Consider the following 17849-nt stretch of genomic DNA (forward strand, 5'->3'; position numbering starts at 1 on the left):
GATGTTTTCGTGATGCACATTTTCTTTGCATAAAACTCTCTCTTATACGTGAGTTGCTGTGGATTTGTTTCTCCAAAGTACCTAGACGAATACACAGGCTGATGTGCTTCTTCCATGTGGGCTTTGTTGCTTCCCTGCTAGATGGCTGCTTGTTTAACTTCTCGCCTTTAAGACCGCAAATGCTATATCTTTCAATAGCCGGGCACCATCAGCTTTCTTCACCACATTTGCTCATGCACCCTTTTTGTCTTCAGCGATTGTTTGTGTGGGGAAAGTGAGCATCACAGAATGCCGGGTTATTAGAACAAAGTGTTCTTGCATTGCGGGAGGACTTGAGTAGAGGCCCAATGTCCATCTGCTATTTTAATGCTTAAAACATAAATATATATTAGACCTATATTTCTTTCATTACATATTAATATATTTACATATGTATATGCTTATATTTATACCTCTAAAATGTCTTTTGCACTCTAGTTCTTTATTTTCTTTTAGTTTCTCCCTATCCCACTATCATGTCCAACCTTCATTTCGCTCTCAGTATTTCCTCCCGGCACATTGCACTTGCTCACACCCCACCAGGCATTCTGCGCCCTCCTCGCCATCATGTTTAGATACATTCTTGTTCCATTCTCCCTGGGTTTGTTGTCTCCCCACTTCCTTTCTCCTACCTTCTCTCCCATATTCCCCCAGAGCCGTTGGCCAGTTGTTTTCTCCTCAGAATTGTTTATCCTGCCTATCTTATATGGATAGACATGGGGGTGGGGGAGGAAAAAAGAACGCCCATAAATAGTTCCAGGTCTGTCTGCTGACCCTTATGAATGTTTTCTAGTCGGGTCTGGTGAGGTGTCAAGCCCTGCCCTCCAATTCTGGTCTATTTTTGGGATTCCTTGGGGTGTTCATTGCTTTGCTTTGCTCCCTTTGCTGCTCTGTTGCTCTTCCTTTGGATTTGAGCAGGCACAATTCCTGCACTTTGTCTTCAGACCCCTATAGTGCTGTGGGTAAGTGAGAGAGCATCATGTCATGACAGTCATTTTATTCCTTATCCCTATTAAGGGTTGAAGAAGCAGGTGCAAATTACCCTGGGAATTCAAATGAGGGAACCATGAAATGAGGAGGCTTTGTTGACTTAGTAAAGAAAGTACTTATGACTTGTGGACTCTGAGGATAGCAAACTCCATCTCTTAAAAATAACTAGTATTTGTTATTATTAATATAGTATCTTAAGCCTTGGTATCTGAACTAGGCCATTTAATTGGCATTCCTCACTGTAACTTGTGCTACTTGTGCCCCTTTGCTTGCTCCTGTACTGAGTGGTGGAAAGTTTGATCACTAAACTTAGAACCCCAATTGAACTGGCTGTGGGTACTTGAACACAGGCATTGTAGAGTAGCAGAAAGAGCAATTGTGGTTGTCCCTTGTAGAGTATTTCGTCCATTTCCAATCTTGTATGAATATGCTTGCAGTGAGTAGCTGACACTTGCTGCTAAGCCTGAAATGGGATCTCATGGGGCCCCAGGTGTTTTTGTGCATTGACAAAATTATACAGAATTTCTCATGAAATTTTCTTCTTGAGGCTCCAACCTTGCTTCTCAATTCTGCTCTAGACTTTTTAAGTGACTGATGTCACTAGTTATTTACTCAGCTATATGCTTGGGGGATACAGAGAGGGGGCTTTGCATTCCAGAACTAACCTGCTTTCCTTCCACTCACTCACGTACCCCCCTATTTAATAGGTTCCACATGTGGAATATAGGTAAAGAAACTCTTTCTTATATACAGAAACTCTTAATAATTAGTGAAGATTTTCTCATTTCACCTTACTGGATCCCAGTTTTCTAGTTTATGTTACTTACACTCTATAACTCTCCACAATTCTCAGGTTTGATTGTGGAACTGAGTAGAACACACAGTCTTTAAACCAGTGTCTTACAAACTAAAGTCTGAGTTTCTTGAAGTATATATGGAAAGTTCTAGGTGACACAAAAAGCTATAGAATAAATGTCACTCAATATCTTGGAACATCAATTTTACCCGCAGATACTACCTATCTCATTATTAAATCATAGATTATCTTTGGAGTAGAATGTGAAAGTTGCACGAAGGATCAAGATCAAACTTGTGATCTCAAAGAGATTCTGGGGCACAGCCATCTAATTATTATCTCTCCAACTTCTACCTCCTCCCCATGAGTATTATGCATTCACTATTTCTTGTACTTATGGATTTGTTTTCCCTTGAATAACTTTGAGAATACTTTCTTGGACAAAATGAGCCATCAGCTTGAGATCATAGGGAGCCAAGAAAGGTTTTCAGTTTTTGTTTTTAGTCCCCTTAAGGATATAGCGATTTCTCAGAGTGGAATGGTGAAGACCCTTGCCACTAGAACCATAGTGGCTGTCTCCAGAACCAGGAGCGAGATGCTTTCTCCTACTTGAAAATAAGGTTTTTCTTTCCTCTGGAGTCTTAGTAGAAGCAAAGTCAGAGGACCTGGGCCTTAGAAATGGGATCAAAAGTTGCCTGATCAAATGGTTCCCTGCACCCCGGGGCCTTAAGTGGAGATTTCTTTATAGTCTGGACTTAGAGGTTATCATTTGGCCTTTGTTCTTATGTGGTGTGAACTGTGATCTCAGACCATATATTCTCTCTTTGATACCCCAATGGATATTGAGAGACATTGCTCATCTCTCCAAGTCCTGGAACTTTTTAGAGTAGAAAATTTATATGTATCTACATTGTCTATGATCACAAAGGAAGGCATAGTGCTTGTAGAGGTTAAAATTCCCCACTGATGCTGAAATATCTTTTTAACAGGTTGACTTAGCTATTACCAACTTCTTAGTGCTGTTCTGGATCCTAAAACTACATTTATTTTCATAATCATCCTCCTTTCATCACACTCCCCCCAATGTCACTACTGAAATAGACAACTTGCGAAAAGGCCAAGGAACTCATTCTTGGGATCGTTGGGACTGGCTGCCTAGTTAGTCCTACTGTTTTTGAGCCTCTATAACTTGGCTTTTGGCACAGTCAAAGGGCAGTTGCTATTCTACCAGTTCTATTTCCAGTCTATCCTACCTCCATCACCCGTGAAAAGAACAAAGAGCAAAAGATGACTTCTAAGTGCGGACTAAAAAGAAATCTCCACTTAAGGCCCCCAGGGTGCTGGGAACCATTTGATCAGCTCTAGTGACTAGGGTCCTCACCATTCCACTCTGAGAAATTACTACATTCTGGAATTAACGGTCCATCTTACCTTGAGCATCTTCAGTAGGTCACTCTCCCTTAGACTGAATTTAATCCAAGAAGAATTTTTCCTTCATTACCTAGGTCAGCAAGAGGTAGGTAGGAAAAGTAGCCTTATAACATAATTAGTAGTAGGATGATAGAACTTGAGAAAAGAAAGGCACCATCTAAGCTACACTTCTACTTTGGATAAATGGAGAAGTTCAAACCAAGAAAGACACTGCCTCAATATCACACAGAAAAATGGAGATAAATTTGAGACAAACTCAGGTTTTCTATATCTGCTTCAGTCTGTGAAATTGACGTGCATGTACCCAGTGAGAAGTGAGGGCTGTTTATTTGGGGATATAGCTTCTCCCCAAAGTGGTTATTGACTGCGCGTAGTGGGAAAGTCAGAAATCATATCTAGATGCAGAAGTGATCAAAGTTTGTTATCTGACTTGGACATCTGTACCAAAAAAAACAGAGGCAATCAATCACTCAACAACGTTGGGTGTGTCCCAAGCTCCTGTGAGCCCTTGGTATTAGGAGGTGGTATGCTACAGTAGAAAATGTTTAGACTTTGGAGTTAGTTACATTAGGGGTCCAGTCTAAGGTTTATGGTTTTTAGATTTAAATGGGGAAAAATAAATGCTTAATAAATATGAGCTACTTTTCCTTGTGGATTTCTAGAGCTATAGATTTTATGCTCTGGGCTTGACTATGTAGACAGGCTTTGAATGCATAGCAGTGACTTTGTGGCTGTTTATATGTGTTGAGGGGAGGGGAGATCTTGGTTTCTTTACAGGAAGGATATCAGCAACACTAGATTTTTTGTTTCTTGTTTCTCTCTCAAGGTAACTTTCTTAAATTCCCTATCCAACTCACTCTACCATCCCATGCCCAACCCCATAAAAGAAAAAATAAAGACTGCTGGCAGCATGATGTCATTAGGATGTGACTCAGTACAACTGATACTATTCCCCAGTGGTGGGTATGCTGGGGCTGAACCATCAGTTGGAGCCATTAGCATACTAATGCCATGAGCTGGAGAACAGACTCCATCTTTTATCTCCTTTACTGCATACTGTTCAGCCAGGAGGCTTGTAACATCAGGGGTCCCTTGGGTACTACATCGAGGTACTGCCAAGTAAAACAGGAAAAAATAGATGTAAATTTCTTGGTATGTAGTATTGCATGTATGTTATATAGATGCCATATCTGCCTTACCAGAAGGGCTGAGAGATTCTGATCTCTTGGCATGTTTTTAGATGCTGACTATATATATTTTCTTGCCAGACCCTGAACACTTTATAAGTACTCTGAGGACAAGGATCACATTGGCTTTACTTTTGTATCCTCTGTGCCTGGCATGTGGCTGACATTCAATCCATGGTTGTTTGTATTTTCGCTTACAGGTAGTCAAAACTATTGGCTTGAGGGAAGTTTGGTTCTTCGGTCTGCAGTACCAGGACACTAAGGGTTTTTCCACTTGGCTAAAACTCAATAAGAAGGTAAGTGCTCATCCCTTTGTTGCGTTTGGAATTCATTCTTTAATCAGAACTTGCTTAGAAGCATAACATTTCCGAGGTGGAAGATTCAGGCTTATAGGGTTGTATTTTTGACTGGGTGGTCTATTGAACACCTAGCTCAGAATATAGGCAGGTGTCTACTTTGACTTTCAGTAGTGAGAATGGTGTTCCAAGAAGGAAAGATCCTTCCATTTCCACTGAAAGCTCTGTTTTCACGTTTGTCTTTTTTTACCCCCAACAGTTTTATTGGCACATAATTTACATATCATACAATTGAGTGTTTCCAGTCTTCAACCATATCAAGGGAATTGTACAATCACCACTATATCTATCTTAGAGCACACCCCTCCCCTATGGTTAAATTACCTTCAAATTGAATTTTCCAGTCACAATCCATTCTAGTTCTCACTCTACCCTTCATCTCTCATTATCCACTCCCAAATCCCTTACCCTCCATGTTGTCCATACCCACCACTGCATTCCTTATAACATCTTATATCAGTTATTATCATTGTACATCCACTGCTCCTGTACTTTACAGCTGGGAAACCCAACAGAAAACAATAAAAAAAACAAACCACACTAAGATGGTAAGGATAAGATCATATTAGTGTAAAGACAAAATAAAAATAATGTGTGAGAGGGAGAAGACCCCAGTAAACATTCAAAAAGTCAGGGAAGACATTTCTGTCATGGAACAACTAAGAGATACTTGCATTCAGAACAATTTCAAATCGTGTCTTTAGGGGGGGGGGTCAACTGGCTAAGTACAGTGTTTGCTTCAGCACAATCAAGATTACAGTGGTCTCTGCCTGATAGTAAGGCTGTTCTGGACCATTGCCCTTGGCTAGAGAGTACCTTCCAGTGGCTCAGTCTGACTAGATACTCTACAGCTTGGTTTGGGGCTCCCACTGTCCTCCATAACCTTCCATAAATTGGGTGTTCATAATTCTTGCCCTGATACTTTTCTCTTCACCATATTTGAATTTTGTATTTGTTGTCTTTGGATCACACAAGCTGGAATGCCCCTTCTGTGTGGACTTGGTTGACTCCTCACTTAGATGGCTGTTTGTTTGAATACAACATCCCAGACATTATTCCGATTGATAGCTGGGCACCATCTTTCCGCCACACTTTTCTGTAGCACACTTATCTTCATTAATCATTCCATAAAGGTGAGTGTAGAGCAGGGCCATGATATAAGAACTAATTGTTGGAACTAGGATTTAGTGTGTGCCCAGAACTCATTCCTGGATCTAGGCTTTTTTTCAATTTTTAATTTGCTGTGACTTGGGAATTAATACATGTCATATCATTCCATGGTTTAATCATGTTAAACATAATTGTACAATTACTTCCATAGTCTCCAAACATACTTTTCCTTCCTGGGCTTTTTGACACCATCTCCTTCTTATCTCACCCACTCCCATGTTTTGCCCCTCCCTCCAAACCCTTGTTTTGTTTTCATTCCGTATAATATTAATGTCCCTGGGTTTTATTTACTGAGAAACAGTAAACCAAATAACACAGCTTCAAGAGGGTGATCTTGAATGGTGGTGCACCTCTGAGATATACCCTAATACACACCAGCATAAGCAAAATATAACGGAATGGCCATCACAAGATTGCCAGAATAATATGTCTCTTAATATGGCCTATAGGACGTTAATGTAGCAAGATATTGTTTGTCCACCAACCAACATCACTCTTGGTACAGCTGTCTTCTGTTTCCTCAGACACCAATGTGTTTTCTAGTTTAAGTCTTCAGGTTACAAGTGTGTCTAGTTCACCAAGTGTGGTTCCTGTATGGGGTCTCACAGATGTAGCTTCTGGATCATGCCATACATCCTAAAGATGCAGAATTCAGTGTCCCAGTGCTCTACAGCACCCATACTTGGTTCCCTGGAGACTCCCAGATGCTCTGTGTCATTTCAGCTCACCAGCTGCACACCACTACAGACCCTCCCCACCTAAAGTTCCCAAGAGCATACTCAGTCTCTCGTCCCCCCACCTGGAAGTCAGCCATTCCTCCCCTCCCTTCAAAAGACATGCACATATGTCCCCCCATAACTTGATCATTCCCTCTCCCTACTTCTGCACTGCCCCTCTGTTTTATCCCATAAGTCCAATATTAGCCCATAATTCCGGTATTACCCCATGAATTCCTCTTTAATTCACGCAGCACATGCAATGATGCCAAATGCAGGAAGATCACAGGCTGGTGGGTGGAAAGTCCTGTGGGTCCAATGGCAGTGGATGATCTCCAAGGCTGTGGCTTGTCAACAAGAAAGTGAAACAGAGACAATGTGGTCTGCCTCCCAGGAGAAAAAGAGAAAGATCCCAGAATCCTCATTAGGGGGGTCACGTACACACAGAGGCATCATTGGCTATGACCTGATTGACAGCTTAGACTCCACCCCTTCACTCATGACACCCTCAAGTTAACAAGAGCTTATGTAACTACCACACCCTCTCATCAGTAAGACTCATCCCTTTGACAGTGCTACCACCCCTCCAGAGGACCTCACCCCAGATACACATGACTACCATTCAGCTGACAACACCTCCCTGCCCTCCACCATTTGATCCCAGCTGTCGTGAGGTACCCTCTGGCCAAGTGACCTACACTATACTTACCTAGAGCAAATGGTGTGTGGTTCATTGTCACTGATCCAACTCTTTACCAGGCTGTCTGTTACCCAGTCAGAAGACTGGATTGCCTGCAAGCTTGAGTTTGTGCCCATTCTGCTGCTTGTTCCTACCGCAGTGGACTCATAGAGTAGTTAAGCCACTTTGGGGGCTTAACTAACTTCACTCAGCATAATGGCTTCCAGATTGTGTTAGACAGGGTTCCCTGGATAAACAAAACCAGGACACTTACAATACACACACACACACACACACACACACACACACACACACAGGAATATAACAGCTAATAAGTCCACACAGAAATACAGAGGGCTCAGTTCAACGCACTTCCGTGAAACAGTTAATATACTGGTAGTCCTTCGACTCACGAGGCCTGCTTAGTCCAAGGTCAAGGAAGCAGACAGCTGAGTCTTCCATACAACAGTGCAGGTAATCTGGCCAGAGGCAGCAAGCAGCAGGGTGGGTCACCAACAGTCAGACAGATGACAGAATCAAACAGTCCCAAGCTCAAGCGAAGTATACACCAGCAGCGTGGTGAAGCATGTCTTGAAGGAAACTCAAGCTCTAACAACACGTTCCACAGGTTGTGTGTCCCACAGGTAGTGTAGCTTGCAAGTTGAGGCAGAGAACTTGCTAATGCGCCATACACTGGTACGATCACCAGAGAGCAAGAGAGAGACAGGCTGGGCTTACCGAGCCATTTATCTCTTTGTCTTCCAATCAAAATTTGACCTTATTAATCCCAAATGTTCCTATTGGCCACGTTGGCACAATAAATCTACCTATCACAAAGATCCTTCCATGAGCTGAGGTGTTTCATGGTTTCATTGCTATTTTTCAGAGATGCGTAGTAATCCACTGTGTTTATGTACCAGTTTTTAATTCATTCTTCTATTGATGGGAATTTAGCCCATTTCCAGCTTCTTGTTATTGTGAACTGTGCTGTGATGAATATGGGGGAACAAACGTCTGCTCCTGTTCTGTTTCTTATTTCTTTTGGGTAGATGCCCAGTAATGGTGTTGCTGGGTCAGGTATCACCATATTGCCTTCCATAGTAGCTATACATATTTACAAGTCCACCAACAATGGATAAGAGTTCCTATGCTGTCACACTCTCCAACATATGATGTTCTCAGTTTTGTTTGCTTTTTAAACTGGGCCACAGTAGTGGGTGTTAGGTGATATCTCATTGTTGTTTTGATTTTCATATCCCAGATGGCTAGTGACTGGGAGCATTTCCTTATGTGTTTATTAGCCATTCGAGAGTCATTTTTTCCGAATTGTCTGTTCAGATATTTTCCCCACCTTCTCAGAGGGCTATACGTTTGTATCTTGTTGGAAGCTTATAAAATTGTGTAGATTTTAGTAAATTAGTTCTTTGTCTTCTATGTGATTACTAAGTATATATTCCCAGCCTGTGGGCTCTCTTTTTACTTTTTTAATAAAGCCTTTCAATGAGCAGAAGTCTTTTATTTATCTATCTATTTATTTATTTATTAATACTTTTATTGGGAGCTCATACAGCTCTTTTCACACTCCATCCATCCATCCATTGTGTTAAGCATATTTGTGAATATGTTGCCATCATTATTTTCAAAACATCTTCCTACTTGAGCACTTCGTATCAGCTCTTCATTCCCTGCCCACCCCTCACCCCACATGAACACTTGAAAATAAAAAAGAAAATTTTCTTGTCTTAAACTGACCGATGTCTTCCTTCTCCCACTAGTCTGTTGTCCATTCCCTAGGGAGGGGGTTATATGAAGGTCATTGTGATTGGTTCCTCTTTCTCCTCCCACCTTACCCTTACCCTCCTGGTATCACAACTCTCATTATTGGACCTGAGGGGTTTATCTGTCCTGGATTGCCTGTGTTGTGAGCTCCTATCTGTACCAGTGTACATGCTATGCTCTGGTCTAGCTGGATTTGTAAGGTAGAATTGGGGTCATGCTAAGGGGGTGGTGAGGAGGAAGCATTAAAGAACTAGAGCAGTGGTTCTCAATCTGTGGGTCACGACCCCTTTGGGCGGGGTGTCTAATGGCCCTTTCACAGGGTTCGCCCGATTCATAAGAGTAGAAAAATTACAATTATGAAGTAGCAACAAAAATAATTTTATAGTTGGGGGTCACCACAAGATGAGGAACTGTATTAAAGGGTCATGGCATTAGGAAAGTTGAGAACCACTAATCAGAGGAAAGTTGTATGTTTCATTGATGCTAGACTGCACCCTGACCACACCCTGACTGCATATCTTCCTTGTGACCCTTCTGTAAGGGGATGTCCAATTGTCTACAGATGGGCTTTCGTCTCCATTCTGCACTCCCCCTCATTCTCATTGATATGATTATTTTCTTCTGGGTCTTTGATGCCTGATACCAGATCTCATGAATACCTCATGATCACACAGACTGTTGTGCTTTTTCCATGTGAACTTTGTTGATTCTCAGCTAGATGGCCGCTTGTTTATCTTCAAGCCTTTAAGACCCCAGACACTATATCTTTTGATAGCTGGGCAGCATCAGCTTTCTTAACCACATTTGCTTATGCACCTATTTTGTCTTCAGTGATCGTGTCAGGAAGGTGAGCATCACGGAATGCCTGGTTATTAGAACAAAGTTTTCTTGGATTGAGGAAGTACTTGAGTCGAGGCCAAATATCCATCTGCTACCTTAATACTTAACATATAAATATATGTATATAGATCTATTTCCCTATCATTATATAAAAATATATTTACATATGTACATGTCTGTATCTAAAGCTCTATAAATGTCCTTTGCCTCCTACTTCTTTCCTCTATTTCCTTTTACTTTCCTCTTGTCACACTATCATGTTCAGCCTTTATTCAGGTTTCAGTAATTCCTTTCGGCTACATTGCCCTTGATCACATCCTACTACCAGGCCTCCTACACCCTCCTCGCCATTGATTTTAGACCATTTGTTGTTCCCTTGTTCCTGGGTTTGTTAACACTCAGTTCCTTTACCCTGCCCACCACTCTCTAGTGTCCCCTGGAATCGTTGGTCCCATTGTATTCTCCTCTGAATCATTTACCCCACCTATTTTATCTAGACAGACATGCTTAGACAATAATAAGCACAAAAACAAACACAACCCAAAAAAACCCACCATGGACAAAAACAGAAAAGCCTATAGATAGTTCAAGGTCTGTTGACCTTTAGGAGTGTTTTCTAGTCTGGCTGATGAGGTGCCAAGCCCTCATTCCAAAGCCTATTTTTGGTATTCTGCAGGGACTTTGGTCCCCTTGCCGCTCTGTTGCACACCCTTTGTGTTTCTCTTTGAAGTAGTGGGGTCAGATTGGGTACTATTCCCACACTGTGCCTCCTGTGTTGTCTCCTGTAGCACTGTGGTTCAGTGAGGGTCATTGTGTCTCGTGGTGGGGCCAGCCCTATGGTCCTCTCTGTGCACTGGCTGCTCTGAGCAGGAATATTGCCCTTGGGGCTTGGTGGGCCAGGATGTGTTTCACTCTCTGCTTCCCCTTTCGTTTGCTCCTGTTTGCTCTGATCATTGCTGTACTCTGGAGTGAATTCTGTGGGGAAGGGGGTTGTCCACATAATTCGTATTGGGGCTGGCCCACAGACCTCTCTATTAGTTCCCGGCTTCTTGCCTGTATGTTGTATTCATGTCTTTGCACACCCGGTTGAAGTCTCGTCCCTCTCCTGTGGTGATATAAACAATAACCTCCGCTTGGGTGGTTAGTGCCCTGTTCCCCAGTTACCCATGTTGTTATTCTTTTTTCTTTCCCCCATCATTTTAATTGACTGCCATATATATCCCTGGATTGGGTCTGCCCCCTGCACCTTGATCTCACCTCAGACATTTATGTATACAGTAGCTTTTCCCCTTTGCCCCCTTTGCATTTTTAAACTTACCTCAGTGGACTCATGTTGTACTTGTCCTTTGGTGCTTGGCTTGCTTCAGTTAGCATAATTTCCTCTGATACTTCACATGTGGTGATATGCTACATGCATTCATCACTATTTTTATTCATGCGTAGCACCCCATTATATGTATGTACCACAATTTAAAAAAATCATTTTATTGGGGCCTCATACAATTCTTATCACAATCCACACATATATCAACTGTGTCAAGCACATCTGTACATCTTCTGCCATCGTCATTCTCAAAACATTTGCTTTCTACTTGAGCCCTTGATATCAGCTCCTCATTTTCCCCCTCCCTCCCTGCACCCCTCTCACTCATGAACACTTGATAATTTATAAATTATTATTTTGTCGTATCTTACACTGTCAGACGTCTCCCTTCACCCACTTTCCTGTTGTCCACCCCCCAGGGAGGAGGTTATATGTAGATCCTTATAATCGGTTCCCCCTTTCTACCCCACTTTCCCTCCACCCTCCAGGTTTCGCTACTCTCACCACTGGTCCCGAAGAGATCATCTGTCCTGAATTCCCTGTGTTTCCAGTTCCTATCTGTACCAATGTATATCCTCTGGTCTAGCCAGATTTGTAAGGTAGAATTGAGATCATGATAGTGGGGGGAAGGAAGCATTTAAAAACTAGAGGAAAGTAGTATGTTTCATCGTTGATACCCTGCACCCTGACTGGCTCATCTCCTCCCCGTGAGCCTTCTGCAAGGGGGTGTCCAGTTGCCTACAGATGGGCCTTGGATCTCCACTCAGCACTCACCCTCATTTACAATGATAAGATTTTTTGTTCTCATGATGCCTGATACCTGATCCTTTGACACCTCATGGTCACACAGGCTGGTGTGTTTCTTCCATGTGGGCTTTGTTGCTTCTGAGCTAGATGGCTGCTTGTTTATCTTCAAGCTTTTAAGACCCCAGATGCTACATCTTTTGATAGCTGGGCACCATCAGCTTTCTTCACCACATTTGCTTATTTACCAGTTTTGTCTTCAGCAATCGTGTCGAGAAGATGTGCATCATGGAATGCCAATTTAATAGAACAAAGTGTTCTTGAATTGAATAGGCACTTGAGTAGAGGTCCAATGTCCATCTGCTGCCTTAATACTAAACCTGTAAATATATGCACGTAGATCTATTTACCCACAATCGTATATAAATATATTTACATATGTACATGTCTGTATTTAGACCTCTGTAAATACCCTTTGCCTCCTAGTTCTTTCCTCTATTTCCTTTTACCTTTCTCTTGCTCATGCTCAGCCTTCATTTGGGTGTCAGTAATTTCTCTCGGTTACATTGCCCTTGCTGAATCCCTACCAGGCCTCTCACAACCTCCTTGCCACTAATTTTGGATCACTTCTTGCTCCCTTGTCCCTGGGTTGGTCAACACCACCTCCTTTCACCCGCCCCCTTCTCTCCCATGTCCCCTGGGAACCATCGGTCCTGTTGTTTTCTCCTCCAGACAGTTCATCCAGCCTATCTTATCTAGATAGACTTGCAGAGATAATAATATGCACCAAAAAACAAGGCATAGCAAGACAAAGTGACAAAAGAGAACACAAAGATGAAAACAACAAAGAAAACCAATGAACCAAAAAAGAATAATTTTTTTAAAAAAGAAAAAGAAAAAGTTAAAGGACAATATTAAAAAGAAATAAAAACCTGTAAATAGATCAAGGTCTGATTTTTGACCTCTAGGTGTGTCCCCCAGTAAAGTCCAATGGGGTGCCAAGCTCTGGCCCCAAAGTCTATCCTTTTCCCTCCCTCGATGGCTCCCTGCTCTTGTCAATTTTTTAATCTACTCATTTGCTGATGGAAATTTGGGTTATTTCCAACTCATTGTGATTGTGAACTGTGCCGTGAGAAATATTGGAGCATAGAAATCTGGCCATGGTTTTTTTCTTGCCTCTTCTAGGTATATGCCCAGAAGGAGGATTGCTGGGTTGTATGGTAGCTCGATTTCCATCTGTTTTAGATATCACATAAACAATTACCATAGTGGCTGTACATACCTACAGGTTTACCAACAGTGGATGAGAGTTCCTATCTCACCACAACCCCTCCATCACTTGTTACTTTCTGATTTTTTGAATTGGGTATCTTTGAGGGTGTTGGTTGCTATTTTATAGTTGTTTTAATTTGATTTCTCTTATGGCTAACGATTGGGAATATTTTCTCATGTTTATTGGCCATTTGGATTTTTGCATTTATGTCCACCTCCTCAGTGGGCAATTAGTTTTTTTTTCTTATTTTAAGCTAGCAGAGTACTGTACATTTTTGTAGTAGGTCCTTTGTCTCATGTGTCATAGCTAAAGATGTTTTCCCAGTCTGTGAGCTCTCTTGTTACTCTCTTGGTGAATTCTTTTGATGTACATAGGTGTTTTTTCTTCATTATATCCCACTTGTCAATTTGTGCCTGATCTGTATATGTGTCCTTACCTATTTTCAATAGCTTTATATTCCCTGTGTCAAAGTTCTCAGGTTTGTCCCAATTCTCTCATTGATGGCCCTAATAGTTGGGGTTTTAGATCAAGGTTCATTGAGTTTATTGTTGTGTATGAAGTGAAGTAAGGGCCTTTCTTCCTTAATTCTACAGTTAGATATCCATTTTTCCAGCACCACTTGTTGAAGAGGGTATCTGTTTCCCATTTGATATTTTGGGGGCCCTTATCAAAGATCAGTTGTGTATATGCTGATGATTTTATTTCTGGGTTTTCTGTTTTTTTCCATTGGTCTGAATATCTGTCATTATACCAATACCATGCTGTTTCAACCACTTTGGCTGTATCATAGGTGCTAAAGTCAGGTAAAAAGCAAGCTATCCCAGTCTGTCCTTATTCTTGAGGAGTCTCTGCTAATTCTGGGCTTCTTTCCTCTCCATAGGAAGTTGGTGATCAGTTTTTCCAATTTTTTGAGGAAAGATGGTGGTATTTGTATGGGGATAGCCTTAGGGCAGAACTGACATCTTTACTATATTGAGTCTTCTGATCCACGAGCATAGGATATTTTTCCATTTGTTGAGATCACTCTTGGTTTCTTGTAATAGTGTTCTGTAGTTTTCCTTGTACAAATCTTTTGTTTTTTCAGTCAAGTATATCCCTAGATATTTCAATTTGTGCTTGGCTATTGTGAAGGGTACTACACTTCTGATCCCCTCTTCCATGATCTTGTCCAACGTGTATAGCAGTCCGATAGACTTCTGTTTGGAGACTTTCCATATATGAATTCATATCATCTGCAAATAATGATAGTTTTACCTCTTCCTTCTTCAGGAAAATACCTTTGATGTCTTTGCCTTATGTTGTTAGCTAGGACCTCCAGTACGATGTTAAATAGGAGTGGGGACTTGTGGCATCATTGTCTGGTCCCCCTTTTTAGAAGGATTGTTTTCCACTTTTCTCCATTGACTATCACCTTGGCTGTTGGTTTTTTATATACAGCTTGTATTATATTGAGGAATTTTCATTCCATTCCCATCTGCTTCAGTGTCTTAAGCAGGAATAGGTGTTGGATATTGTCGAATGCTTTTTCTGCATCTATTGATATTATCATGTAGTTCTTAGAATTTTTCATGTCAATGTGGCAAATAATGCTAATGTTATTTTGTATGTTGAACCATCCCTGCATCCCTGGTATGAATCACACTTGGTCATGGTGAATTATTTGTTTTATATACTTTTGTACTCTATTGGCCAGTATTTTGTTGAGGATTTTTGTGTCAATGTTCATTAAGGATATTGGTCTTTAGTTCTCAATTCATGTGGGATCCTTGCCGAGTTTAGGTATCAGAATTATATTAGCTTCATAGAGAGGGTTCAGGAGTTTTCAGTCTTTTTCTATGTTCTAGAAGAGTTTGTGTAGGATTTGTGTCAGTTCTTCCCTGAATGCTTGTCTGCTAGCCAGTCTGCTAGCCTCTGCCTTTTCATGTCTGAGTTCAGTTTATTGATGTTCAGCATTATTACATCCATCTGTGGACTCGGTGATGTCATCTTGTAACTTTTGTGTTGGGTGTTTGTTTTCTTACCTCCCTTTCTTATCAGTGTGTTGTACATGTGTGCGTGGGGGGGGGGGTTCATTCTTGCCTTCTTTCCACCCTCAAGCCAATAATATCTGGGGAGCTGTTTTCTATTTGTTGCCCTCGGGGTGGGGTTGTTCTATGTGGAGCTCTCTTATTTGTGCTCAGTGAATGCTGTTCTTCTGTCCATACTGGGTAGGTGAGGATCTTTTCTAGGGCTGGATTTCTTTTAATGTATTTGTTGAGTTTTTCCTAGTCTGGGAAGACTCTTACTTCTACATCTCTCTTGATTGATAATCTGGCTGGATAGAGTATTCTTGGGTTTGTGTTATTTTCCTTCAGTGTTTGGAATATGCTATTCCATTCTCTACTCTTCTTCATAGTGTCCACTGATAGGTCTTAGTATATTATTTGGGTACCCTTGTAGGTGATTGCTTGTTTTCACCTAGCTGCTCTTATGATTGTCTCCTTTTCCTCAGAGTTGGGTAGTTTAGCTAGTTTATGTCTTGGCGGCTTCTTCTTGGGATTCAGTGTAGCTGGTGTTCTTTTGGCCTGCTGAATGGTTGCCTGGTTTTCATTCATTAAGCTTGGCAAGTTTTCCTTTTAAAAATCCCCTCGCTATTTTTGGTGTTGACTTCTTCATTGTGTCTTGCTTAGGTAGTCCAATTATTCTAATGTTGTACCTCTTCATAGCATTTGACTCGGCTCTCTGGTTTTCTTCATCTTCTCTGATTATCTTATTTGACTGCCTTTCCCATTTGTTGAAGTCTGCCTGGTTATCCTCTAGGTCACTGTGCAATTCTCTGCCTCCTTAAGTCTATTGGCGAAGTCTGTGAATTTACAACTGGTTCTTCTTATCTCATCCATTAGGTCTTGTAGTTCCCTTTGGTGGTGGGGCCTTTATCTCCTCTATCATTTCATCCTTTTTCTGTATTGCTGCCCTCATATCCTGTATTGCTCCAAGAAACATTCTGAGTATTTCCTTCAGTGGCAGGTCAATGTCTGCTTCTTCTATGTATGTCATTTGGTTCAGGATTTCTTCTGACATTGCCTTTTGTTTCTCCTGGTTTTGTTTTGTTGTTGTTGTTTTTTTTGAGGTTTCTGGTGCTGATTTCTGTTTGCATTGTGTTGTTTTAGAGGAACTTGGCGCCATTTTCCAGAGAGTCAAAGAGCACTGGGCTTTCAGTCTCTCCCTTTATATTTTGCAAATCATTTTATTGGGGGCTCATACAATGCTTAGCACATTCCATACATACATCCATTGTGTCAAGGAGAGAATTTATAATGTCATGGAGAGACAATATAAACTCAAAAGTCAAAAGCATAAAAATAGTATTGTATTTTTTGTGCTTTGATCCGTGATACCTGGTCCCTTCGACACCTCGTGATCACACAGGCTGGTGTGCTTCTTCCATGTGGGCTTTGTTGCTTCTGAGCTAGATGGCCGCTTGTTTACCTTCAAGCCTTTAAGACCCCAGACCCTATAGCTTTTGATAGCCAGGCACCATCAGCTTTCTTCACCACCTTTGCTAAGAATAAACCCAAGGTCGATCACAGAACTTGAGGTAAAATCCAAAACTATTAGGGGCATTAATGAGGGAATTGGGACAAACTTGAAAACCTTGACACAGGGAATACATAGGCTATCAGAAATAGAGAAGGATACAAATACAGAGGAGTCACAAATAGGTAAGTGGGATATACTGAAGATAAGATACCTGTGTACATCGAAAGAATTCACCAATAGAGTAATAAGAGAGCCCACCGACTGGAAAAACATCTTTAGCAACGACGCAGCAGACAATGACCTTATTACTAAAATCTACAATACTTTGAAAGCTTACAATAAGAGAAAAACTAACTGCCCACTAAGGAGATGGGAAAAGGACCTGAACAGAAGTTTCACAGATTCTGAAATCTGAATGGCCAATAAACATATTAGAAAATGTTCCCGATCATTAGCCATAAGAGAAATGCAAATCAAAACAACTATGAGATACTACCTACCACCCTCAAAGATCGCCCAATTCAAGAAATCAAAAAGCAACAAGTATTGTTGGGGCTGTGGTGAGATAGGAACTCTCATCCACTGCTGGTTGACCTGTAGGTATGTACAGCCACTATGGAAATCAATTTGGCCAGTTCTAAAACAGATGGAAATTGAGCTACCCAGCAATCCCCCTACTAGGCATATACCTGGAAGAGGCAAGAAACAAACCACAGGCAGATATCTGTGCTTCAGTGTTCATCGCTGCACAGTTCACAATTGCAAGGAGTTGGAAACAACCCAAATTTCCACCAACAGATGAATGGATTAAAAAACTGGTACATACATGCAATGGAGTACTATGCATCATTAAAAAGCAGTGATGAATGCATGAAGCATATCTCCGCATGGGAAGAACTGGAAGAAATTATGCTTAGTGAAGTAAGCCAAGCACAAAAGGACAATTACAACAACACCGAGGTAAGTTTATTTATTTATTCTAATCATTTTATTAGGGGCTTATACA

The 17849-nt window shown here is 41.3% G+C and overlaps 1 protein-coding gene across 1 annotated transcript in view; it reads left to right on the forward strand.

Annotated features, from left to right (window-relative positions):
- MSN (moesin) overlaps positions 1-17849 on the forward strand; it is a 148195-nt gene that overhangs the window by 109709 nt on the left and 20637 nt on the right. The window contains exon 3 of the mRNA XM_030887711.2: positions 4644-4739. Within this exon, the coding sequence (XP_030743571.2) occupies positions 4644-4739 (96 nt within the window). The remainder of the gene's footprint in view (positions 1-4643; positions 4740-17849) is intronic.

Source organism: Echinops telfairi, unplaced genomic scaffold (assembly GCF_000313985.2).
Source record: "Echinops telfairi isolate 266 unplaced genomic scaffold, ASM31398v2 ScPeMD7_7423;HRSCAF=8461, whole genome shotgun sequence".
Taxonomy (NCBI): Eukaryota; Metazoa; Chordata; class Mammalia; order Afrosoricida; family Tenrecidae; genus Echinops; species Echinops telfairi.